The following is a 25,500-nucleotide window of genomic DNA, read 5'->3' as shown; positions in this document are numbered from 1 at the left end:
AAGTTTGAACATGCTGTGCTGCGTAAGGACAGTCTGCTGGAAGAGGTGGCAATCGGGATGAAGAAAGGCAAATAGAGGTTTTCTTCGAGGTCATGTCTGAGTGATAGTGTTAATGTGTACATGCTTGTAGAAGACTTCAGTTTCTAGTTATAATCAATACTTGACATATTTTTCCCATGATTAAATTAAAGCTGGGAAAGTCAGATTTCCCTTAGGAGAAAACAAGTGGCAAAACAGTTCATTGGTGATCTGCATCTAATCCAAGTAAGTGCTACAATTACCTCTACTCTCATTCATTTATTTGTCCCTGTTTCCTCCTGCTGGCCTGCTGCCTAATATTTTTTTGGCTTCCCACCCACATCTGAAAGAGTAGTAGTTCATACATGTAGGTTTGCTATCTTCAGTACTCTACAGGATTCCTTATTAGTAAAGTAAAAGAAAATAGAGTGATGTAACCAGTGTTATAGCTATCTTTTCTCTCTGTAATATTTTGCAAACAAACCTATAGATGTGCAACGTCCTTAGGTTTCTTTGCCAGAGCCCTCCTGCCACAAGGTCACGCAGTAAGCATGTTTCCTTACCAGTACTGAGCATCACTGGAAACTGGGTTCCACCCAGCACAGCTTTAGGGCTCTAAGAATATTTTTTTCTTAGACATTGAATGGGCGGTTAGTGCCTTCTTTGCCTTAATAAAGGTGGCTTTGTGGCTGCAATTATTTTTATAGGGGCTGGGATCTCATCCTCAGGTGCGCTCCTTATGGGATGTGGGGAGCTGTCTCCTCTACATGCCAGGGCATCGTGGTGAGGCCACAGCTGCTCAAGGCTGCTTTTCTTCCTGCTCCACCTCCCTTCATCGGGCACCACAGCGCTGGCGGTGTGAAGGGCATATTGCTTGGTTCATTAAGGACAGTCTCATGAAAATGAGAACAGTCATGAACCAAAACAGCTTGAAGAAAGACTTCAGGTAGAAAAGTGTGACTGAGAATTGGAAAGTACTTAAAGAGTATTTGCCAGAAAATTGTAGTCCAAGTTTGTCTCCCACACAGCACTACTTTGCTCAGGTTCTGAAAGAGCTGCCTTAGAGCTGCAGGTTGGAGCTCCTTAGAGCTCCTCAGTGTGGGCCAGCCAGTGCTTTCCTGCTTATGTGACCCAGCTGTAGCCCTATTTCTTTGTGGGAATAGAGGTCTGCAGTCACCCTTCCACTAATCACTTCTACATCCTGAGTCTTTCCCCGTGTGGCTTTATGAAAGATTAACCATTGGAAATAAATGATTCTTTTACTCCTCACAGTTTGTTTTTTATTTTTCTTAAACCATGGAAATAGTTAAATGGCTTTGAATCTGGGAAATTGGTACATTAAATAAGTTGTCTGTTTTTTTTCATTTTGAAATCAAACCTTATGCACTGCTACTGAGCTATGAAAAACCTTTTAAAATGCCCAAGTAAAGATGCTTATTAGGCAGTTGTTCCCACAGAAAGGAGAAGCCATAAGCATGTTGTCATCTCTGCTACCTTCTTGAGATGGCTGGTTACAGACTTTAAAGATTACATTCACATGCAAAGCAGAAAATTATGGTAGCATTAAATTAAAATTAATAACTCAATCTTTATGACATTAAGTCAGAGGCAGTCTAATGTTATACTGTCTATGAAGCCTATGGTTATTTACAACCCAGATGTTTACAGAAAGCAAACCAGCTTTTTTTTTTTTTTTTTTTTTTTTTGAAGGAGCTGCTGTTTCCTCATTAAGTCTCCTCCTCGGTGGTATGTTTGGCTCTTTTAGGCAAACATTGTTTATGACACATCTCAGAACTGATGTTGATTCAGAGTAGAACAGATAGAAATCGGGAATAGTTTAGTCGCAAAAATAAGCAATAGTTCAGGTGTTAAACCACTGATGTGGAAAATTGCTCTGACAGTTGTGATGCTGTTCTATCTTTTAGTAAGAGTTAAGCTATCATTTACTTCAAAAGAGTCAACTGATGTCTTGTTTTCTATCACATGCTAGCCGATACTGTACTGCTTGTGTTAGTGCAAAGACACAAAAATGTCCGTACCATTGTACAAAGTAGTGGCGAGACTTCGTTTAGGACGTTATGTATTGCTGCTGTCACCTTTATTCAAAATAAAATTAATTTAAGCTTGAATAAACGCAGAGAAGGCCACTGAAGTAATTAAGGCAAGGAGAAACTTATCACATGCAAAGAGAGATAAAAGAAGCTGCCCTTTATCCTTTATTCCTTGGTTTCTGTTGTCACTCTATTTTTTTTTTTTTTTTTAATGTACAGCATCCGAAAGTAAATTTGAAACTGGGCAGCGGGGGTCATTTTAAAACATTTAATTGCTTTACAACAGTCTCTTTGGAAAAACTTGTTATTGCTAGTACCAAAAATAGTGACAAAATAGTGGCCTGATCATGAAACAGTGGTGTGGCTGAAATTAAGAAAAGGATACTTAACATGGCTCACAATACATGAGATAAATGCGTTGTTTTCCCCTGCAGCAGTAGAACTTCCTTTTCCCTGCTCCCGTTTTCCTTTTTCCCCTTTCCTCAAATGTATGATTTTACTGTAGTCTATCGTAATTATTAACTGAAATAAAGAGCCAGCTGTAAATACATGATTTTTCCTGTGCACTGCTCGTGAAGTTGAATTTGACATGCCAAAGGGTGGTGATGGGAGGGGTCATGAGTGAACAGAAAAATAAAATTTGGCAGAAGGAAATAGAAACCTCTCTCGTGAAAACTTGGGTATTCATGAACATTATAAACCCCATCATCTTGACGAGCCCACTCACAGTGCCAAAAATGGCAGCACGAGGAGAAATGTATCCAAGAGTAAGCATCAGATGTGAGGCTATGTGATGTCATAGCATCATTATGTCACTCAATGCCAATTGATTTCTAGGGCTGATTGCAAGCAATCATTAATCACTTTGTATTGAGCAGTATGCCAGCTCCATTGCATCTGGGGCAAATACAAGTGTCACCTATTTAGCCAACATCCTGCTCTCAGCACTTTCATACTTCATCTTTCTAGCAGTTTGGTTTAGTTTGAGATGCAACAAGAGGTGTTTTTTTTTTTCGTATTTGTTTGTTTTCCTCTGTGTGTATCTTATTTTTTCCTAGGAATTTAGATTGGTGAAAAGTTTAGCTTACTTGCAAGCTCAGTGTTCCCTTCTTATACTGACAGTAGTATGCCACTGAACAACAAGGAATGTCTGAGGTAGAATTAATGGAGTTGCTGTAAGAATATTGAAAGTTTCAGAAAGATGATATGCTGTGTTCTGTGTGTGTTAGAGAGAAAAGTGAAATAATATGAGGAGTGTTTATTTTTTGCACATCTGTAAAACTAACTAAATAAATTGTTGTTTCAATTGAGATGTATACTTCGATTTTGGAAACATTTATTCTCTCTTTCTGTAACTTTCAGTATTAGAATAGTCTCACAGGGCTCAGGGATTCATTTACTATACATGGCTAATATTGAGCAAGAGCATTACTATCAGATCCAAAATGTATTGGGAAATGAGAACTAACAGACATCACATTAACTATAGAAGCTGGCCTATGCTGTTAAAACAGTGTTTACACTCTATCCTTTTCTAGTTTAGAAAGAGACATATTAAACATGATAAATCCCACTATACCTTACAATTATGAAAAATTTACTTTCACCCTTCCCTATGTGCCTGACAGTCATGAAAAGTTACTCAGACATGTTGCATCAAATTGGAATATTTTAAAATATGAATGTTGCTCAATACCTGGGGTCCAGCCAGTCAAAGTAATTGGTAGCAAAACGATGCATTCCTATGAGATTATGAAATATTTTTGCTTTCTGTAATCATCCTTCTCTAAGGATTGTAGTAATTCATTTGAAATCTTTTCATAATCTCTGCAGGTTCCATTATTTATTTTATCAGTAACTTCAGCCATGATGATGTGCTGTCAATCATTCATTGCCAAAAGATGAGTGAATTTCATAAAATATTCTGTTGGTGTTGCCCCACAGCTGAGGAGGAATTTACCCGTGCCTTGGTGTTACAAACAGGACATCACTCACTAATAAACTGGGTCACCTCTTGTATAAACACCAGCTTAAGAAAGTGTTTCTGTAACACAGGAGAATGTATAGCTAAAGCTGACTTGTCATCCTGATGTCTTCTTACAGTGGCCTAAACAATAATAATTGATTAAAACATAAATTACAGATATTACATACTTAATTTTTTATGGTACATAATTAGATAATTATCAAAAAAACTTTTTACACATGTTTTCCTTAATTAACTTTAAATGTCATTAGCAGTGAGCTTTGCTTGATCAAAGACAGATAAGTTGTAGCAAGATTCTCAGAAATAGCACGCCATTTACTAATTATATTATTGATTTTTATGGTCTGAAAAATCCTAATTATATGTGATACAAACTGGACCTAGCTGAGCCTACTGGGGGTACTTTGAACATGAACAGTTCCTGGCAGTTCTGAGCATCTTGCTTGCATAAATCACTTCTGGGCCTGATTGCGCATCTGTTTTCAAAGGTGATGTTGTAATGGACTTTGAAATCCAAAAAAGTGCATTCTGTGTGGCTCCACATGAAAGAGGAAAGAGATTTGGGATTTTTTACTCCTGATTTTAATCATTCTGAAAAGATTTTAGATCTGTAGGCGGATACATTTGAACAGTCGAAGTAATATGGCATAGTTGATTTTAATTAGTAGGCCAACCTAGTACAGAATTTCCCATAGCTCCCAATAACTTTTTTCTTTCTTTTTTTTTAAATGAGTTTTTATTACTTTCTTCAAAGTTAGTCATAGATTCAGACCTTCAAAATTTTAATTTCTTATGAAGGCAAAAAAAAAAAAGTCACCAGGTGAATATTTGATTAGAACAAATACTGGTCTGAGAAACAGGAGCAACTTCAGATATAAGCACAGTGTTTCACAGAAAAGTGAAAAGGATTTTAGATCAGTGACAGAATTATGAAATGTTACTGCTACCCTTAATTGCTTATACTTAACAACACGAAAAAGCTAGTTTTTAAAGTATGTGTCTGTGTATGTAATTAGCCCATTCAGTTGCATGAAATTTCAATTTACTCTTAACTCATGATAATAAGGTGATATGTTACTAGTAAATATTTTCTTTAAATTGTGAAGTGTGAACATCTATTAGAACTGAAGTGATCTCCATATTTCTGGCTGGCCTTTTTGTGCCTGTTTTCACTGGGATTCAATGAAGAGGATTTAGTGACCAAATTTTCCGAGGAGGAGCCTGCAGACAATTAGAATACTCTGTCAATATTTTTTTTTATGTGACTGGAAAAAAAAAAAAAAAAGTTGCTATTGTGTTTGTTTGTTTGTTTGTTTGTTTTTTAACTCAACTTCCAATTTTCAAACCATCTTTAATGTAATTCTGGGAGCTCTGACTGCTCTGGTTCCCACCTACTCATTCATACTCCCACCTGATGTTTGACTTGGTTTGCAAATCAAAATACTGAAACAGTCTGAAAAATGAGTGATTGGCCTGGTGGGTGGGCTTCCAGTTCAGACAAACAAACAAACGAGCAAAACCCATCACATCTCCATATCTCATTTCTTTCTGTCGTCTGCTTTGGCATACAGTGAGGGGGTTTTATTCCTCTGTATGCCACACTGGAGAGCTCCAGTTATTTTCAATAACTAAAATCAAGTTAACCATTATGTTGTGCATGTATATAAACTTTTATTTTATGAATGACAGTCAGTAATGGGAGGCAGGGAGGAAGAACTTACTCCAGTTTCCTAGGGGAAAGACTGAGGCAAACACAAGTCAGAGGGTATTCGTGGCCCTGAGTTAACAGTGTGCTTGCTTCTTCTGGGGTAAATGATGGATCACTGCTTCATTGTCTTCTCCTTTACCCATCAACACCTGGTATACCTGGAGTCCCTGTAGACACTAAAACTTGGAGCTAAGAGCCTAGAGACTGAACACGTTCCTTTGGAGGCAGACTTGTTGCAGTTTAAACAGAGATGCGATTGCATGAAGTGAGTTTTTCGAAGGGGAAGTGGCAATTGGCCGCTGGTCTTGGGAAGAAATCTGCATATAATTTTAAATGAGGTTATTCATAAGGAGTGTTGGATAAAAGTGTGTAAGATAACAAGACCTAGAAGATGATGAGAAGCTCAGAAAAATGTCTGAGGATTGAAATGGGAATCATAGCATTTACATGAAGAAATGGTGCTGCTGGAAGAAAGTAGATGGTGAAAAATCTGTGGTGAGCTTGGAAGACCTTCATTCATGCTGTGCTTTGGAAAGAAGACCAAGATTAGCTCATGCTTACAAATTTAAGATTTCCACAAGTTTGGTGCTATAACAAAACGAGAGAATCTAAACTTATGCTTTCTTTAACGTGCTGAAGCTTGTTTCAGAAAGATACTGAAGAGCAAGATGGAGAACACGCTTCAGTCTCCTGCCAGCCAATAGTTTGTATGCCTGGTTTGAAGAGAAATTCTGTTTGGTTTTGTTTAGCAGGATACATGTAAGTGATACTTGCTCAGATAATCAGCACTGGGAGTAAGCTGTATTAAGTTTACATTACAAAAAGTTCAAAAATGTCTAAGCAATTTTTAAGATCCAATTTTTGTTCCTCTGCACAGGGGTTAATAAAGCACTCACAGGGAAGTGTTCTCCTCGACCGAATGAGTGCTGTGCATCTGAGAGCAAGCCACAGAGAGGGCTCAGTAAGAGGACATAGCAGATGGTACATGTATGATGTTGTTGAAGCACAAATACAGAGAGAAAACTGTACTTGTCTTAACTTGTGGAATAAAAGCTTAATTAGTATGGTGATAAAATGATAGAGGTTAAGCCCTAAAATAAGCCCATAAATTCTCTTTTATAATTTTCTTCTTATTTAAATAAGTTTTCAGTGCCAAATTTAGGAGGAGGGGGAAGAGGAAGCAGAGCTAGTTCCATGCACCAGTTATTCAGATCTGTTTTTGTCCACAGTGATTTTTCTGGCTGCTGTTCTTCTGCCAGAAAGAAAATACTATCTCTAACCTGAGTAACTCCAGTACCATCTGTATCTGATGACTGGGCGGTAGATCCAAATTCTCTCCAGGTACAAATTGGCACAGTGAACTCCGTGGATTTCAGCCATTTATACCAGTAGAGACTTTGGTCCCGACATTTTCTTTGCCTAAAATATTCCTCTGCAGCCCCTCAGTTCTTTGTGGGTTTTCTCTGCCTGATGTATTAATGAATGTTTCTCTCTCAGTTTCATGACAGATATTTTGCACAGTGCCCTGTTACTGTAAGCCAGGTGCTCTTATCCTTAATGAACAATTTCCTGGAAAAAAAAAAAAAGGAAAAGAAATAAACAATAGATAAAGTAGGTCATGGAGACAGCAGAGTCAAGAGCTTTGCATAGTGATGTAAAATTAAATAAGACTGGGGTCATGTTCTCATTTATCTCTCCAGTTATTGCTCTAACAGTCAGTGTCTTGGAACATCTCTTAAAAATTGTATGATGGTTCCTGGAAAGGTAGGGATATTCTGGGAGACTGTCTGGATCTGCTGGGGGTTTTGACCACTCCCTCTTCTCCTCTCTGCTCTGCACAGAGCAAAAAACAGGCCAAGAAGTTTCAGACTTGGATATTGTGACAGAGAGCATTTGCAGATGCTGCTGTTGCCTGTCTCAGCCTGTGGAGACCCATTGTAGTGAAGGTGCAGTTGGGAACTGCTGTGTAACTGAATGAAGACTGTTCACGGTGCCCATCTGGTTATAGAGCTTAAGGTCTACAGTCAGCTGTGGGTGGTCAAGAGATGCAAGTCTAAGTCTAGATTGCAGGGGTCTTTTGCTTCCTGGAGTGCCTCTGAGCACAAGACAGCTCCTTCCTGGTTCACAGCACAACCAAGGCATGGAGGGACATGGTGTACATCTCACGTGGAGTCAGGACTTTGCAAGGGAATAAACCTGACTACTCGTTTTAATATGCATCTTGAGCTTTTTGGGAGATTAACTTTAGTACTCTCAGTAGGTGCCTTGTTAACACCTGAGCAGCTGCAGGGTGGTTACACAGCAGTAACTGCAGCATGCCCCCTCGAAGCAATGACCAACGGTAACTGCAAAGACCTCGTTCACGCACCATGACTTTCCCCACAGCATCAGCATCCTGCCCTAGAGAAGGGCAGATCTGCTCAGCCTATTTTCCATGTTGGATGCCTAAACCTAAGAGCTTATAGCCATTTCTGGGCACCAGAAGTAACCAGCCTGTTCTCAGGTAGACAGAGATGTGCATGCTCTGAAAAGGAGATAAATTACATGGGCTCCTAACTTCAGGCTTTTACCTTCAACATGATTGAACCAAATACCATTCCTCCAGTATTGATAGTGTTCCAGATATGCCCTGTAAGACGCGCAGAAAAGCACAAAAGATTATTGCAGCTTCTGAGGAAACCTCTCATATTTCAAGTAAAATTGGCAGTTTTTAAGTGGCCACTCTAATTCTTAAGCCATTAGAAATCTAAAAATTGATTTAACATTTATCTTATGTTTAGCAGACTTTGATAGAAAAAGTTATATTCTCTGTGGGCCAGTCAATGGTTTTAATAGCTATGAAGTTAAAAAACTTTAGATTAAGATTTCAAGAGGCTCAGAGGAAAATTGAATGCAGGAAGAGAACATCTGAGTGCTGTTGTAACAGAGAATGCCACGGAGGATAAAGCACTGGGAAAACTCCGGAGAACAGATGAAGATATATGCTATTGGACCAGTGGGGTTAGTAAAGGTATAGATGAAGAGGAGACAAGCATTACTTCCTTACTGTCTTATGAAGAAACTGAAGATAAAAAGCTTTGCCCTGCCTGCAGCATTTCTTGAAAATACATGTTTAGATTCAATGTTCATTTTCTGTCTGTGTTTGGTTTCATTTTATTTGGGCTGCTACCTTCAAAGTTCAAGGCTTTCACCAACTTTAAAGCCAGATTGGAAAAACTGAATCTGGATTCTCAGTGCATCTCCAAGGCTTGCAAATCAGCCTTCTCCCATAAATATCACACTGTTTCTGGAAAAGAAGAGATGAGTCTTTAAATGAAATATGAGATGTAGCATTGGGATGTGATAGTACTGCTGTAGATCAACAGCCATCAATCTGCGTTACTTAATTTGTCCCTGGCTCAGCTGTTCACTGTACTTGGGACTTTTTTGCTGTTTGTTTCATTTTATTTTCCTCTGAGATAAATGAAGACACAAAGAAGAGGCCAATTGCTCTTGACAAATTGAAGTAATTTTTTAAAATACAACCGCAAAGGATATTCTAGATTTCCAAGCCACTTTTTTTCTTACTTTCACAACACTTTCACAAAATCATACTTAATTTATTCCACTGCATATATGTTACACATCCTTATACTTTATTTCTTGTTACTCCTATTTTCATACCAACTTCTCATGTGTTCTTTAAATGCTCTAAGAAAATTCTGTTGGAAGAAGTGTTTTTTTTAGAGAAACACTTAAAATCCTCATCATATTATTCCTCATCTGGGCATGCATATAATGCTTAGATGGCTGCGTGTTCTGGGGTACGAGGCACGAGGCTTTTGTTGCTGTAACTGTGTAAGGAAGCTTGTGTTGTAATTGTCTGGCATCTTGAACAGGGATGGAGTGGGTGGCTAAACGTAAGCAAGCTCACCGGAGTTCTCAGGAGAGAGCTGTTCGCTGTGTGGCAGCTCACTTTCCTCTTTCTCTTCTGAGGTAACATATGTGAAGGAATACCTGAAATATGCATGGGATAGTGAATATAAATACAGTGTTAAATCAGTAGAGAATGCGACTCCCCATAGGATTTCAGCAGCTTTAAATTTCGCTCTGCAAAAAGACGAGGCTGTGTATGCGGAGCACTGCAACAAGGGCTGGCTTCCCCAGCAGTCAGACAGCGAGGTGAGGGGTAGGAGGGCTTGGAAGACAGGTATGGAAAGGGGCCTTTTCTGACTTTCGTTTACCATATTTTAACTGAGGAGGCCCAGAGATGACCACCCCAGGATTTTTTACCTTGCAGAAGGTCTTCTCCTGTTGAAATACTGCAGGATATTTGCCTTCAAAGTCTGCCAGTTTGCTTTTGGCACTAAGAGCCAGTAGATCGTCAGCCATCTCCCTGTGCTGTCTGACAGGCAGGGCTTGGACAGGGCTTGGGCTCTAAAGGGACCCTAACGTTTCAGTGGTCCTGGGTTTGCAGTAATAACTTAAAGGGCCAAATGTTCAAGGGCTGGCTTCCAATTTGACACTGGTAGTGGAGTACAAGTACACAATTATGGGCAGAAAATCACAGATAATTTTTTTCCTTGCTGACCTTTCTGAAAAGAAGCCAGCAATTATCTGGATTTGGGCACTATTTCAGCAATGTTTTTAGGTGTTGTTAATATAATATTTTCCTTGTATTTCTGCTGGACTATTGATTAACTATCCAATGATTTAAGAAAAAAGTTTAGTGTTTTCCTGAGTAAAAGCTTTGTGGATTGGTGTGTGTGCTTTGCACGAGTGCGCACGTATATCACGTGTATTGAATTTGTGTAAGTACTGATGAATTTCTATTTTTCTTTGCATGTTGATGTTGATCTCATACAGCAGATGGATAATGCCAACTGTGTACGTACCTTATCACTTCGGTATCTGCTCGCTTTTTCATTTGTAGTATGCTCATTCTTCAAGCACCTGGAAGGTTGGTCAGTTCTCTTCCTTTGACTTTTCTGTGGATAATCAGACTTTGAGAGTACATAAGCCCTACATTTCACCCCAAGTTTCTAAGCCTGGTGTTCGATATCGGTTAGGTGCCTCTGAGGGCACAGAGCCTGCAGGAAATGCTGGGCGCAGAACGTAGGAGAAATTTGAGCTACCCCAGCCCAGCCTACTTTGCTAACCCAGTGTCACGCCTGAAGTCTTCACCAGGATGATTTACACTCAGGTCCTCTGAGTCCTAGATGCATACTCCAGCCTTTGCCTTTACAAACATATTTCATCAGCCATAACTAAACTAATTGCCTAAATTGCTTGCCTAGTGGCATGTCTGTGTTGTACTTTGACCCATTTTTCCTCTGAGAGCACTGAAGGAACACTCCTGAGCTTCCAAAAATAACATTTGATAGATCGAGAAGAGCTTACTTCATTATTCATTCCTGCTTTACTCTCTAGCCAACCTCCCAATGACTCCAGTGGAAGCCAGCTTAGGAGTGCTTAGCGCTGAAGCAAACCTTCAGACTTCGTAAGAAGTCTACATAAATAATCACAGAATTGTAGAATACCATGCTGCTATCACAGAATCGTAGAGTATCCAAGTTGGATTGGAAGGGACCCTCAAGGATCATTAAGTCCAACTCCTGGGTCCCCAAAGGACGCCCCCCCAAAAAAAAATTAAAAAAAAAAAAAAATCAGTTCATGTGTCTGAGAGCATTGTCCAAATGCTTCTTGAACTCCCACAGGCTCGGTGCTGTGACCACCGCACTGGGGAGCCTGTGCTAGCGCCCGACCACCTCTTGGGGAAGAACCTTTTCCTGATATCCAGCCTGAAATGCCCCTGTTGCAGCTTCAAGCCATTCCCTCGGGTCCTATTGCTGGTCACCAGAGAGAACAGAGCAGCACCTGCCTTTCTGCTCCACTGTATTATATTTTAAAGCTTAGAAATTCAATGCAACTTATGAGATCTGTATTCTCAGTTGATATTAAGATCAGCCCCCTACCCAGTTTTGGAAAACTGAGCAACTGTGATTCAAGGAATATAAGGGAGAGTCCTCAGGGCACTCTAGCAGGCAGGAGCCTGGTGTGTTTATCCAGTCTTTAAGACTCTAAGTTACGTCTTGGGACACGGGACTGGTTCCTTTAGTGGTACTGAGCAGCATTTCCTCACAGTGTGATTGATGTGGCAGAGGGAGGTGTCACTAAGGTTAAGCAAACAGGACTCAGGTTGCAACTTTTCAAACTTTCCCTTGATAACTTCCCCATAAACTGCAAAAACCTCCAAATCGTACTTTCATTGATGTTAATTATAGGAAATGTCATATCTTTGTTTAATTTGTTTCAGTCCAAGCATCCACTGAAACTTCTGCCGTGAACTTTGGCTGAGCAGCACAGAAGTGTGGTTAACTTTCACAGAGAGGAAAGAATAGTTTTATGCTGAAAAGTTATGGTTCCTGCTTACATTTATCATCTTTACCCATATGGCTAAAAGGACAAAGTTGTGACAAGCTAGTCTCCATAGCAGGAATTTAAGTGCAAGGTAAGAAAAATGCCAATTTTTTATGTCCTGTCAGTCTTTTCCTAGCTTGTGCCACTGCTGGAACTGGACTCATGGAAGGAGTGTGTGAGCATGTCCTGAGCAGCGAGCCTTCACAGGAGGCTGTGAAGGAAACTGCTGAGAGGCAGAAGCGGTTGTGCTGCCCCCGCTAGCTCTGTTTCTCCTCTTGTCATTGTCACCTCCAGGTGACAGGAAGCTTGTGTTGGAAAATGGTATCGGGGATATCTGCAAATAGCACCGACTTCTGTATCTGCTGGAGGGATTCCCTGCTGTTGGACTGCCTGCTTGAAACCTTAAAGGGGGCAGTGCCGAAGCAGAACGTGGAAGAGCTGAGTATATGGCTGACAGCGTGGCTTTCATAGCACAAATTATAGACCAGATGTTTTGCGCTGCATTTAAGGGATAACCACTTGCTCTTCATATAATGACTCCTAGAGGCTTAAACAGACCCTGTTAACAGAAATGCATGTATCATCATTTGTTAACCAAGGCAGATTCTTGTCTGATGTCTTCCTGTATTAATCACATAAGGTGTCAGTAGAAGGAACACAGCAACCCAGCGGATAGTCTGGTGTTTCTGCCAGTTCAGCCACTTGAATTTTTCTGCTCTTAGATGAGGAGAAGAATCACGTTCAGTGCTTTCATATTCAGTACCTGATCCTTCCTGCAAGTGTTTATCTACTTAAAGCAGCTTTAAATTGTCACTGAAAACAAAACAAGAACACAGTCTGTCTTCGGCAATATTTCCGTTGGTGATGGCAATGATTTTTAGAGGTGACTACTGATTCTGAGTGGCTTAGTTCTTGACCTTCAGGATTAAAGCAACTGGTTTCCTAGCGTGCATTCTGAGCACTGCTTATTATTCGGCCCTTACATGGTATCTCAAGTTATTAATCACAAGTGGAGGCATCCAAAAATTCCTGATCAGTTTTGAAACTCATGGCCTCATTTAGCTTTCATAACAGCTTGTTTCTAACAAAATCTGATGTAGAGCCAAACGAAGAGTGTGTTTAAATGATCCCTTGCCTAAACTATCATGAAAATTTCAGATGGGATGAGAAGGAGGAATGCCACAGAGGGCAGCTTGTTGGAAGCTTGCTACTACTTAGAGACTAAAATAGTGTAATCAGCAAACACTCAGTCACTTTAATGCTTCTTCAGTGAAATCCAACTTTTTGTTCTCTGCCTTAACTATTCTCTTGTATTTTCCATAATTGTTCACATAAAAATACTAGAATACATTTTAATTTTGATACACCTAGATTTTCTTATGTGGTGGAAATCATAATTAAGAACAAAATTAGCAAAACTCTTGCTAAATGTAATACACTTATGAAGAATCATCATGGCTTTGTAGAGGCTTCATAAATTATTAAAGTTATTTGAAGTAAACATGGATCAGGAATATTGAGGTAGGTTTCCAGAAGGATTTTGCAAGGTCCCTTATCAAACGTTTTGAAAGAAATGGAACTGCTGTGTTGGGATATGGCAAAAGAAAAAGTCTATGTGCAAATAAAATGTTGTTTATATGATTGGAAATGATAGGAAGCAAAGTCTGGGAGTCATTGATTGCTAACAGAGGAGCAAGGAGCTGTCAAATGAAACTGAGGTGGCAGGCAGAAAAACAAGGAAGTATTTCATAACAGTACATGGCTAAGATCTGAGACTTGTCAGAAGATGTTGTTGACATTAACATTTAAATTCAGTGGATTGAAATTTACATTTTACCAGATCAAAATGATTAGACAAATTATTGGAAGAGAATCCGTGAAAGGTTATTAAACACAAAGATACCACTTGTGGCTGAAGAAGTCACAAAGCTGCAAATTGCAGGAAACTAGAAGAGTAGAAAAGGGAAGTATTTCTGTCTGGTTTCTGCCTTCTTTACCCTTTGCTAAACATTTACAATTGGCTGAAAGCAGGACAGTGGTCTTTGGCCTGATAAAGCACGGTTATTTTATGATATGCAAGTATTTACAATTGTTTTTCTCATTCTGTCTTAATTTGTTTCCATTCCCCCAAACACTTTCTTTGACTACTTTTGTTGTTGTTGTTTTTTCTTTTCTTTTTCTTTTATTGATTGCTCACAGTGCCAAGCAACTTCTGAAGAGCTTTATTCTGCTATCCTGTTAATATGATGTGTGTCTTCCTGTGCTGGTAGTCTGCAAAAATAGGATCTATTTGGAATTTTTAGCACTTTGAGGTAAGACTTTTTAAAATGACTCCATTAAATTCATTGCATGGAAGCTTGTGGGAAAAATTCAGGCTAGCTTAGCTGACTGCATAGACGTTTAATGCAGTTAAATGGCATTTAATCATCTAAAGAATGATCTTCAAAAGTATATTAGAATTTAAGAGTACCGAATGCTACTGAAAAACACTTCTGTAAATATTTTCCTTGATTACAGCTGGTCACCAAATACTTCTTTTGCCTCATTCAGAAATTCTTTTGTCCCAAATTGAGACAAAAACATTCAATTTACAACTTCCTCGTGGAATGGAAATTCGGTTTGAATTTAAAGTGCAAGTCATGTTATGAAATATTTTATGACAGAAATGTCAAAATGAAGTGTTTCATTATTATTGCTCCTGAACAGGAAATTCTCTATTGGTCATACTTAGTTAAATTTTCTAGTCTGACAGCCAAGGAAGCAAAGGAGAAACTTAATCTGTATTTTTTATTTCGTTTTTCTCTCACCTACTTAAAATACAGTAGTCCTCTTTTACAAGACTGTTACCAAAGCCAGGTCCTCATCACATAGAAAAAGCCTCAGAGAATGTTTGTTTTACCTAGCAAGGATTCTTTGGAGTTGTATTTTCTTTGCATCTTGTTCACTATCCTGTGAGGCACTGGCATCCTCTGCTTGTTTTACAAATGAGTGTAACAGCCTGTTTTGTCCACATTCTTATGCACTTCATGCAATTTAAATGATCATCTGCATCTTCCAGTCTCTGCGAACCCAGCACAGTTTGCTCAGCAAAGGTTTTTGTAAAATGAATCCATGGACAAATAAATCACAGACTTGCTACCTACTATTTTTTCTATAGCTATGATTAGTGGGTTAACAGTGAGAATGTGTTTCCTTTCTTTTGTGATGGAACCAGTGAGCTGTATCAGTATTAGAGCTGTGGTACTGACATTCATTCCAACAGAAGCAAGGCAAGTGAAAATGGCTTAATGAGTTATCAGATACCCATCTTAATCTGTTACAATTAACAGACGCTGAGACACTTGTGAAAAATCACCAGATTATATTTTGGATGTAAACACCCCCCTTTCTTGCCAAATTGTACCTAAATGGACTTCTTTCACTCCTGAAAATAATAAGCAGGCCTGGAGAGACAAAAAGTTAGAGTCCATTTAGGGACTGCACAGAAGACCTTCATGTCATTTATTTTCTTGTTAAACTCAAAAGGCTGCCTGTCCTCAAGAGAGCGGCAGTGGCTGAGCCTGGAAATGTTTGGCTATATCTTTAATGAAGTTACAGACATTGTCCCCCTGCAATACTGATGCTGCCTCCTCGGGGAATACATTCCAAACTTTAAATGCAGTGCAGGAATGTAGTATCTATTACACTGAACAATAAAAGCTGAAACAAAATCATATTACGTGTCATTACTGGATTCTTTTTTGATGTTGGTTTTTAATATATGTGTTCCTATTTTTAGAGTTTTATTCTGAATCTTGTAATAGTAACCATTCCATTTTGGTATAAGGTCTTTTCTATTAACAGTGATCAAAGTGAAATATTTCATTTGAGTTAGAAAAAGAGACACTTGAGATAAATGAGGTTCTGCTGTATTTGGAGAGCTGGATGTTTCTGATATATGATCTGACTTACAAGGTTAGAAAATTCATTGCACAAAGCAGTTCATTTATAAACAGATAATAAAATAACATTAACATTAAAAGTTTGGAATACAATTTTGATCCTCTTTCAAAGACATTCTAAACAAATACCATGAGTGCTAATGAGGCTTATAAATAATAACTCTTTAGGTGTTTGTTTGGTTTCAAAACTAAACTGTTACATTGTTTTCTTAAGAACAAATTAAGATATTTGGGAATTACAGAATTCAAATACAGAGCTGCTTTATTTCAATAAGGAAAAGCTCACTTTCTGTTTGTAGAAGGCAGACTGCTTTTCTTCCTTTAATTAATTTAGGGATAAGCTGAGGCTCTTGATGTTCTCAAGAAGTTACCAAACTGAATACAGAACTCTTTTGATTTAAAAACCCCGTCTCTTAAGGACTGCATTTCCTTAAGCAGTTTTACCTTTGACCATTTCTGTTGACTGGACGCCCTTTCCTCCAGTCCTATTTGTTCAGTATTGCCATGTATCAAAAGTGTAGAGAATGAACAAAGGAGGAAAATTGCAACCTATAAATACAGTGCTCAGTAGAACTTGTCCTCTGTAATTTGGTGTTATTCAAATCGTAGCTAATGTAGTATGGTAAAGGCAGCTTTTTGAAGATAATTTTGAAGATATTTTTGAAGATGATTGTGTTAAAAACATCATTTTGTTGAGCCTAATACTTGATAGTTCACATCTGTTAGTACATCTCATATTATAAGAAAGTTCTGTTGTACTTTCAAATAAGTTCTAAGATCTTGGGTTCTGAGCATTAGGTTTTTGGACTTTTGTCCCATGAGTACCTGCAAGTTGGGCGTTCAAGACACTTCTCCATGGAGAAATAGCATCCAGGACACGTGTAGTGAACATCTCTTCAATGAACAGAAGTATAGCTCTTGTCTTTTCCTTGTCAGCCCTCTTAATTTCTGGAGTAAGCTTTGGCACTGGTGTTGTGAGGCTTTGAAACAGCCTGCAGGTAGAGGACAGTCACTCATAGACTTAATTCATTTCATTAAGAACATTAAATCATGTTAATTAACATTAATATAACTTACATGGCTTAAGACCTGTCTTTGGGTTTAGCAGAACTCTAAGAATAATTTCAAAGCTGAGCTATTACTCCCATTGGGAACTTGACTTCGAATCTGCTAACAGCAATACGTGTCCTTGAACTAGCTTAGAAGGCTTTGAATCAGGAGGTAATTTCAGATCAGCTTTCCTGGCTATCCCTCTGCTGTTCTTTCTGCTTTGTGATGACTTCTTTATACTGGGCTGTATATCAGTGCCATGCAGAGTAAAGCCCTTAACATTCCTTTTGCTGCTCTGGACTACGAGGCAATGAGCCATGTGTTTTTTAGATGATGATATGAAGATTCAACCTATTTTTAGGGCAATCTTGTTGCCAGGAGTAAGACTAATTTATAGGACTTTTGATTTGAGCATTGGATTATATGACGATGTAAATGTCTGAAATGGATATTTGAAAATATTTTTACTGCCTTAACTTTTAATAGATTAACATCAGTTAATCTGCTAAATACAGTTATATTTATAAGCAGGTTCTTATTTCTCATCTATTTTGTTTTTGACTGATGACATAGAGCAGCTCTAGGCAAACACCATACTTTGGTATGAGTAATAAGAAGGTTTTACTCAGTATATTTAATAGGTGAACTGTAAGGTGATGAAGGGACCGCACCTGATGAGTTTTATAGAATCTATTTCTAGCTTCAACACAAATATTTTTATTTCACGTTTAGTGTTTTGCATAATGTGACCCAATACATTGACCTCTGTCATTCTAAATGATTCCTCTATCTAAGAGTTGAAAAGTGAATTGATTTTCCATCAGTCATATAATAAGTGTACATGTATGTCTGAGATCAAGCGTACTATATTGACACATGTAAACCCTCACTTAAATAAATCAAAGGGGTATTTGGGTGTTGTTCCATTTGCCTATAGGCTGATGAGAGAACAGTCGGTTTTAATGCCTGTGGTATTTATTTTGTTAGTACAGATAGGCAGCCATAAAAATGATCAGCATCAGAAATGTTCTGTGGAAGAATCATTGGTGCTATCAACACCTTGCACCAAACTGCACAGTATTTGGATATGCACAAGAACAAAGATGAAAAGGCCTAGGAGGATGTTGTTTTTTTTTCAATATTCTCTGTAATGACTATGCTTTCTTTTCTTTATTTAGGTACAACAATGGTGGCCCATGTGCTTTTCTGGTGGATTCTGAAAGGGCTTTTTCTGTCTTTTCTGCTCACAACTACTCTGTCCCTAAACCCAGATGATCCAAATGTTTGTAGTCATTGGGAAAGGTAATGTAAAACATGCCTTTTTTTTGTTTTTGACTAGCCATTTCAGATGTATACGTTTAAAAGGCAAAGTAAGAGCCATCATAAAAAGCAAAATAAGTGCTAAATACTGTCCTGATTCACAAAAGAACGTGGATCTGCATGAAAGACATGGCGTGCCTGAGTTCCTTTGTGTATTTGCACCATCCTAAAAGAACTGGTTCAAAATCTAGAGTTATAGATCAAACAATGCTGTAATACCTGTCTACTTTGTTGTACTTTGGAAAGCTCCTCCATAGTTTCAGCAACAGGACTGCACAGACATTTTTCATTTACCTTGGAGAGACATAGAGAAACAGTGCCCTTGTTCTGTCTTGCTTTTTTTCTGGTTGTTGTTGAGCAAGACTGCTGGAGCTTTGGACTAAGTTTTAAGCCCTTCCTGGTGCAACATGCAGGCTTATGCAGTATGCCCTGAACTTTGTGGCTTTATCTGCCAAATTCATGCCAGCATCAAAGAGTAGCTTCATGAAAGCACTGAGAATTAAAGGGTCTGGTAATTCTGTTCTCTCTATTGTTAGTGTCCTAGTCCTAAAAGTGGATCTGTGCGAGACAGTTCTTACAAGTACTTAGAAAGCCACTGGCTTTGATAGGGTTGACATTCACGCAGGGTCTGTTTGCAGAGGCTGAAGTTGCTGTACTCTTAAGTTCAACTTGCTAAATTTGCTATTCTATTCTGTGGTTTGGTTCCATGAATTACTGGACACTTTAGCAAAATAACCCCCTTAATGAGTAAATATGGAAACATACTTTAATGGCACTGTCTTTTGATTTTAGAAGCCTTAACAAGAGAATTAACTGTTTGTAGGTAGCGCAGCTGCAAAGCAAAGACTATAGATGTTCAGGAATAGGATTTTTCAGTCTGTGTTTTGAGGTGAAGTGCATTCAGAGCACAAGAATAAAATATTGATTTTGTCTGAAGAAAGTCAGCAACCTAGAGACCCAATCAAGGAGAAACAAAAATTAAATACCAAAATTGATTGGTTGTACTGACCAAGATGACTTTGTTACTTAGATGTTAATAAATCAAAGGGAAAAGACTGTTAGAGCAATAGTGGGATAACAAACAGGATCATAAAATAATAATCAAGATTTGTGAGTGTTGCTGTTTAACATTAATAATGAACAATGGAAGTATTTTACATTTTGGCATTAGTATTAGTGGAAAAAAAAAAAGCATTATTGTTTTAAAAAAAAACCAAAAACACAACAAATTGTGACAGAGGACAAAAGCAACATCTAGTAGGATCTTGGCTTGTCTAGAAGGGACATGACAAGCAGGGCAGTAACAGCCCAATATTCGATTTCAAGCCAATCAGCCCCTCCAAGCAAATGTTGTGGTGTTCCCTTACGGGTACAATCTCACAGGGCTTAATCACATCAACAGACCCATTGATGAGAAGGAAATCACTTGGATGATTAAGACAATCAATATAATGAATGACTTGGAGGATCTAATTCCTGGGTCTCGACCCTGCCTTGAATGATTTCAGTGTGATTCTCTAAAGGTATTGTATATCCGATAAAGTAGAGCTTGTTTTCAGATAGGAACCTGAGATTACGAGTCTCTTAAGCAGTGCACACACAGTTACTGTAGAGCAATACAATATTCTAAAATAACTGAGATGAGCAAGTCAATTAGATTTGTGTTCCCAAATCATGTACCAGTCCCAGACACTTTAAATACAGTCATAGTAATTAATAGTACCTGGTGCCTAAATCAGCAGTTTTGGGGGAAGGAGATTGCTGAATTGTAAGTATTGTTGGAGGTCTGTGATTCCACTTTGTCCAGTTTTTGCTTATATCTATGAATTTGTACAAATATGGATAATTACATTCTAACCATATCTCAAAGGGTTCCAAATCTAGATACCTGTTAACTCATGATGTTACAGTTTTCAGTTAGTTCTGAGCTTGTTTCTGTTACAAATTAAACAGATTAAATTTGTGCAGTTCAAAAATAAACACTCTTGAGCCTTTTACAAATTATCCAATTTGATTGGTGCACCCAACATTTGAAGTAATGATGCTTCTTCATCAAAAAATGAAGTGTGAAGATCCCATCATGCTGACAAAACACAGCAGTGCTTAGTTAATCTGAGCTCTTATTAGCATTGTGGAATACAAGCAAAAATTAACAGTCTTAGACTGGAAGGCAACTGAGTCATTTTAAAGACATGATGCTTAACTCTCTTCTAAAATTTGTACTATCTACTTAACCAAATGCCCTTTTCATCTTCTAAAACAACCATGAATTTTAGTAGCATGTTTCTTTTCCAGAGCTGAGTGGTTTATTACTCAGCCTATAGTTCATGAGCATACTCAGCCAATAGTTCATTTACAGAGCCCACGTTAGAAACATTTCCAAAACTTTCAGGAAAAGCTGTGGTTTAAAGAAGCCCTTTTCTTGTTTTTGGACAAGGCCCAGAGTTTCTAAGATCATTGATTTAATTATTTCTCATACTGGAATTAGATGAGTAGCATATACAGGGAACTGAAGCTTTTCATGTTGCATCTTTCACTTTCTTTCTTTGCTCCTAGCTATGCGGTGACAGTACAGGAATCTTATGCTCATCCTTTTGATCAGATCTATTATACAAGATGTACCGACATACTGAACTGGTTCAAGTGTACTAGACACAGGTAAGAGTTGAACTCTGGATTTTTTTGATTTTATTTTGGTTTTTCATCTCTTCACATAACTTTTTAGTTATCCAAGCTTTTGTGGTAGTCTAACACAGATATATACGGAAAGATGTGTTTGGTACAATAACGAGGGTCTTTAGCATTCCACAACATTGAGGTTGAGAGATTTTTGCATTAAATTTGAGCTGACCTTGCTGATAAGCAGAAATGAATTGTTTATTCCTGAGGAAACTCCTTGCTCTTGCTTTAAGACTGGGGCTGTTTTTTAACATAGCAGTCCTAGGAAGGGCTATGGTGATTGACTGTCATGAGTACTGTGTTTATAATACAACTTATATTTCAAGCTTCAAAACAAGTATTGATTCTTTTTTTTATTGTGTCTTTTAATATCAAAAGCTTTCATGCATTTTAAAATAATTATTGAATGCTATCCTTAGTATAATTTAACACAAATATAATTCCAACAGTGGGCATTGATTTTCAATATTGTCAAATGGCTTTCTGTCTTGCAATTTAGAATAAGTTATAAAACAGCATATCGAAGAGGACTAAGAACTATGTATCGGCGAAGATCTCAGTGCTGCCCTGGATATTACGAAAGCGGAGACTACTGTATACGTATGTACATAGCTTTGATTCAGATATGTCAATTAAAAGCGAAGTTTTGGAGGAAATGTAGATAAATTAAAGATGTATTGCTATAGTAATAATAAGGGTGGATTTTCAGATCTGCTCAGAACCTTCAGGTCCAACTGATTTCAGTTAGAACTGCAGACAGAGGACATTTTGACTGTATGCATCTCAAGCACCTTAGGAAAATTTTTGCCAAAACTACTGGGGATGGAGTTAATAAAGTTCATGAGTGCTTTCTTGAATCAGACCTTATTTTGGGGAGTATTTTTTCTGAGTATACACTAACCTTAAAGGACTGGAGGAACTGAGAAGACTTTCAGGAATGAACTATTGTGTAATTTTAAGAAGAGGCATAAAGTTACTGCCTCTTAACTTTTAAAGTTCTCACTCCAGGTAAGAGCAGTTAAGACTCCTGGTGCTTCATACGCTTCCTGTGAATAATTCTGTTCTTTTTAAAGCTTCACAAATGTCAGAAAAGCAATGTTCTGACTGCACTGAATAAACATACAAAAAGCTTGGAGTGTGCTTTATCAGTATGAGGGTGACAAAAAAAGAAAATGGATCTTTCAGCAATACCTAAGAGCTTTGTTAATTAAAAATGTCCTGTACATTAATATCATGTTTCCAATATTGCATCTTGCTAAGTGTTCTGAAACAAGATGCATTTGCTAGGCATCTTTTGTCTAAATCTTGTTAGAATGAGATTATGATGCAAGAAAAACACAAGGAGATTTTGATCAGCATCAGAATGCAAATTTTATAGACAGATTTAGAATGCCATATAATAATTTAAGTATGAAAATGATACTATTATCCAGCTAACTTTAAACATCTTGACACACTGCTTTAAAGCTATTTTGACATAGTTTGTTGGTGTTTTCATCTGAGTACCTATCTTGTACTCATACTGTAATATTGAGCACATCAAAAACATGAATGGGCCCTAATCTCATTTTAAGTGACCTTTATGGCAATCAGTTACAAAGAGGCTTTGGACTGTGTAAAATTACCAGTCCTTTGAGATAAGGCATTGGAATTAGCCTTATTTTACAGACAGGAATAATTTAATCTTTCCGACGTGCAGAGTGCTGTGACTCAAGTCCTGAAAAATATTTAAAGGGACCCATGGTCTTAGCATAGGGAGGTTTCAGCAACGTTCTTGCCTTTAAATTTTGGAAGTGCCAATATTGGTTCAGCAGCTATTGCAGGTACTTGTTATTATCAACATTAACCTTGTAGCTCAAAATCCTGCCTGTCACAGAATATATTTATTTTCACTTTCCTCTGCAATCTATTATTATAATAATAATTATTTTTAATTGTCATAATTTTCTACTGTAACAACAGTAGAAATCTGTAGAATTTCTGATTCTTTGAGAAGGTTCATAGGTTATTAGCATTTATTTTCAAGTGCTTTTTTTCTGTGTTAATGCTCGATATCTCTTCCTGTTGCTGCCTGACCATGCATGAAAGGTTTACTAATACAGAACAGCCAGTAGGTTTTTGTTAAGACCAAGAATTTCATGTATGATAGAGTGCAGGTGACGCTTACGTTATCTGTTGTTTACATCTGCAAGAATCATGTTCTTAAATTTCATTATCTGCATGGTCACATGTGCAAAGTTCATGCCTCAGGGACATTTTCTGTTTATCCCTCTTCCTGGGAGATCTGAGCAAGTGTAGCTGAGAAGGAAATGATGTAAAAAAAGAAGTTCTCTGTCATGGCTGATATAGTAGATACATGGTCTTGTTATTTTAATACCACAGGAAGCCATCTTACAAAAAAAAAAACACCTCTGGCCCTGCAACTAATAACTTGAAGGCGCAATAGTATTTAGCTAAACTGATCCTTCCTTTTCCCTTTTGTTTCTTACACAAGGCCTAGTCCCATTAGTCGTTTGTTTGTTTGTTTTACCTTTCACCATATGTTCCTGCGCCAACATGCAAATTCTCCTATTCATCATTCTTTGGAGTCAGCAGTGAATTCCATTTTCATTCCTTGTGGCACCTCTCTGCTTTTGCCTCTTTCCCTAGTTTTCTTTTCCCATTTCTTTCTTTTCTTTAAACCAGTATTTTCTGTTCTTTCCTGACAATCTAGTACCCTTGTCCCACATTCCTCTGGCTGTGGTCAACGCCTGCCCCTTTAAAAGCATCTGGTACAAGAGAAAGGTCGGGAGACACTGTAAAAATCATCCTAGTTGCTTGTGCTGTTGTTGGGTAGCGTGGCTGGGAGATGAGTGTTCTTCCACTAAGCTTCACTGACGTGAAGGAAAGGAAGTTCCAGCCCTGCAGAGAAGGTTCTCCTCACTCAGCCAGACCTTTAAAATCTATTCCATTAGCAATCATGGAAGCCACTACAACATGGGGAGGAGAGAATACATCCCGCAGTGAGTCTGATGATCAAAAGAAAGTTTGATTAAAAAACAGAGTGTAGATTAAAGGCTAATTGGTTCTTCTTTCATTAATAGCAGCCCTTATTTCTTGCAGAAGTTAAACAGCTTTGTAATTAACAGTGACATGTTTAGACTATTGAAGGCTGGGTTTAAATCTCTATTAATGACTCTTTCTTGGATTTTAAATCAGGAATGAAGGCTTTCAGCTACTGTTTAGATCTTTTCCCTTCTCATTTACAATTTTTTTTAAAGGAATGCCAGATATATGTTTTTTTCTTTGTTGTCCTATTGGGACTTCCTTAATGGATTAGGTCTAATATAATTTAGATTAGATATAAGGAAGAAATTATTTACTGAGGATGGTGAGGCCATGGAAGAGGTTGCCCAGAGAAACTGTGGATGCCCCATCCCTGGAAGCGTTCAAGGCCATGTGGAATTTGGGCACAAGATCAAATCATTTCAATTTTTGACTGATAAGCTGTACATCTAGCCAGTTCACTACTGCTTAGGCTAAAAAGTTTTGCAGTATGAAATTGTCTTCTTTGTGCCTATAAAGGGCTTGGAATATATTTGGGTTTTAATGGTATTCAAAAATACCACCTGAAAAGTGCTTTAAATGCATATCTGCATTTTTTTTTCCATTGATGTTTTTAGAAATGGTTTCTACCATTCTGGCAATCTTGCAAAACGATTCCCCATCTCTGAATGTGCTTATACATGGCATAGCTTTTCACTGAGCTGTCCATGAAAACAAACAGCATACAGTGGACAGTAAATCAGAGTAACTGTGATTTACTATACATTGTTTGCTAAGGTAAGCTTTTGGCAGAGCAATAGCATAAACTGCAGAAGGTTTTTTTACACAGCCACAGGGTTCAACTACCCTTCAAGGTTTTCATAAGGATATTTTAAAATTATATTGCATAGATTAGTATCTGTTATACTGTATCTGAATACTTTCCTGCTCAAAAACAAAAACAAAAACCACCAAAAAGAACACCCCAGGATTATTGCATGGCTCTTCCATGAATTTGCTCTTTCAGTAGATCATAATTGAATACTTCCCTTTAAGAACATGTCAGGTGGAAAGATCCCCTCTGTACTAAATGGATACCTTTTTGTCTGAGAGGGCAGTGTTTTCTTCGGTCTGTCCAGTTTAATCTTATTCTTGCACTACAGATTATACAAAAGAGAAGTTTTTTCTTAAATAACAAAGGGTCAGAGACCCAAGAATCAGAACAAAAGATGGGAGACCAAGCAGCATCTACTTATATCTGTTTTTATGGCAGAAAAACAGCAACCATAAAACACAAATTTGGGAATTCACCTTTTCTTCGTT

General features: G+C 37.9%; 1 protein-coding gene across 10 annotated transcripts in view; it reads left to right on the top strand.

Annotated features, from left to right (window-relative positions):
* MEGF11 (multiple EGF like domains 11) overlaps nt 1–25,500 on the top strand; it is a 282,729-nt gene that overhangs the window by 69,472 nt on the left and 187,757 nt on the right. For 9 of the 10 annotated variants that reach the window (XR_011811898.1, XM_072043285.1, XM_072043284.1 and 6 more), the window contains 5 exons: nt 12,060–12,254; nt 14,363–14,475; nt 18,333–18,456; nt 21,031–21,132; nt 21,653–21,753. Coding sequence is in view for 9 of the 10 variants with exons in the window: in XM_072043285.1 (XP_071899386.1) it covers nt 18,341–18,456; nt 21,031–21,132; nt 21,653–21,753 (319 nt within the window). In the remaining variant the exon portion in view is untranslated. Of the gene's footprint in view, nt 1–10,614; nt 10,631–12,059; nt 12,255–14,362; nt 14,476–18,332; nt 18,457–21,030; nt 21,133–21,652; nt 21,754–25,500 lie in introns of those variants that run through there. The other variant, XM_072043286.1, reaches the window with a different exon arrangement.

Source organism: Anas platyrhynchos, chromosome 11, assembly GCF_047663525.1.
Source record: "Anas platyrhynchos isolate ZD024472 breed Pekin duck chromosome 11, IASCAAS_PekinDuck_T2T, whole genome shotgun sequence".
NCBI lineage: Eukaryota > Metazoa > Chordata > Aves > Anseriformes > Anatidae > Anas > Anas platyrhynchos.
This window is presented reverse-complemented; position numbering and strand designations above follow the sequence as displayed.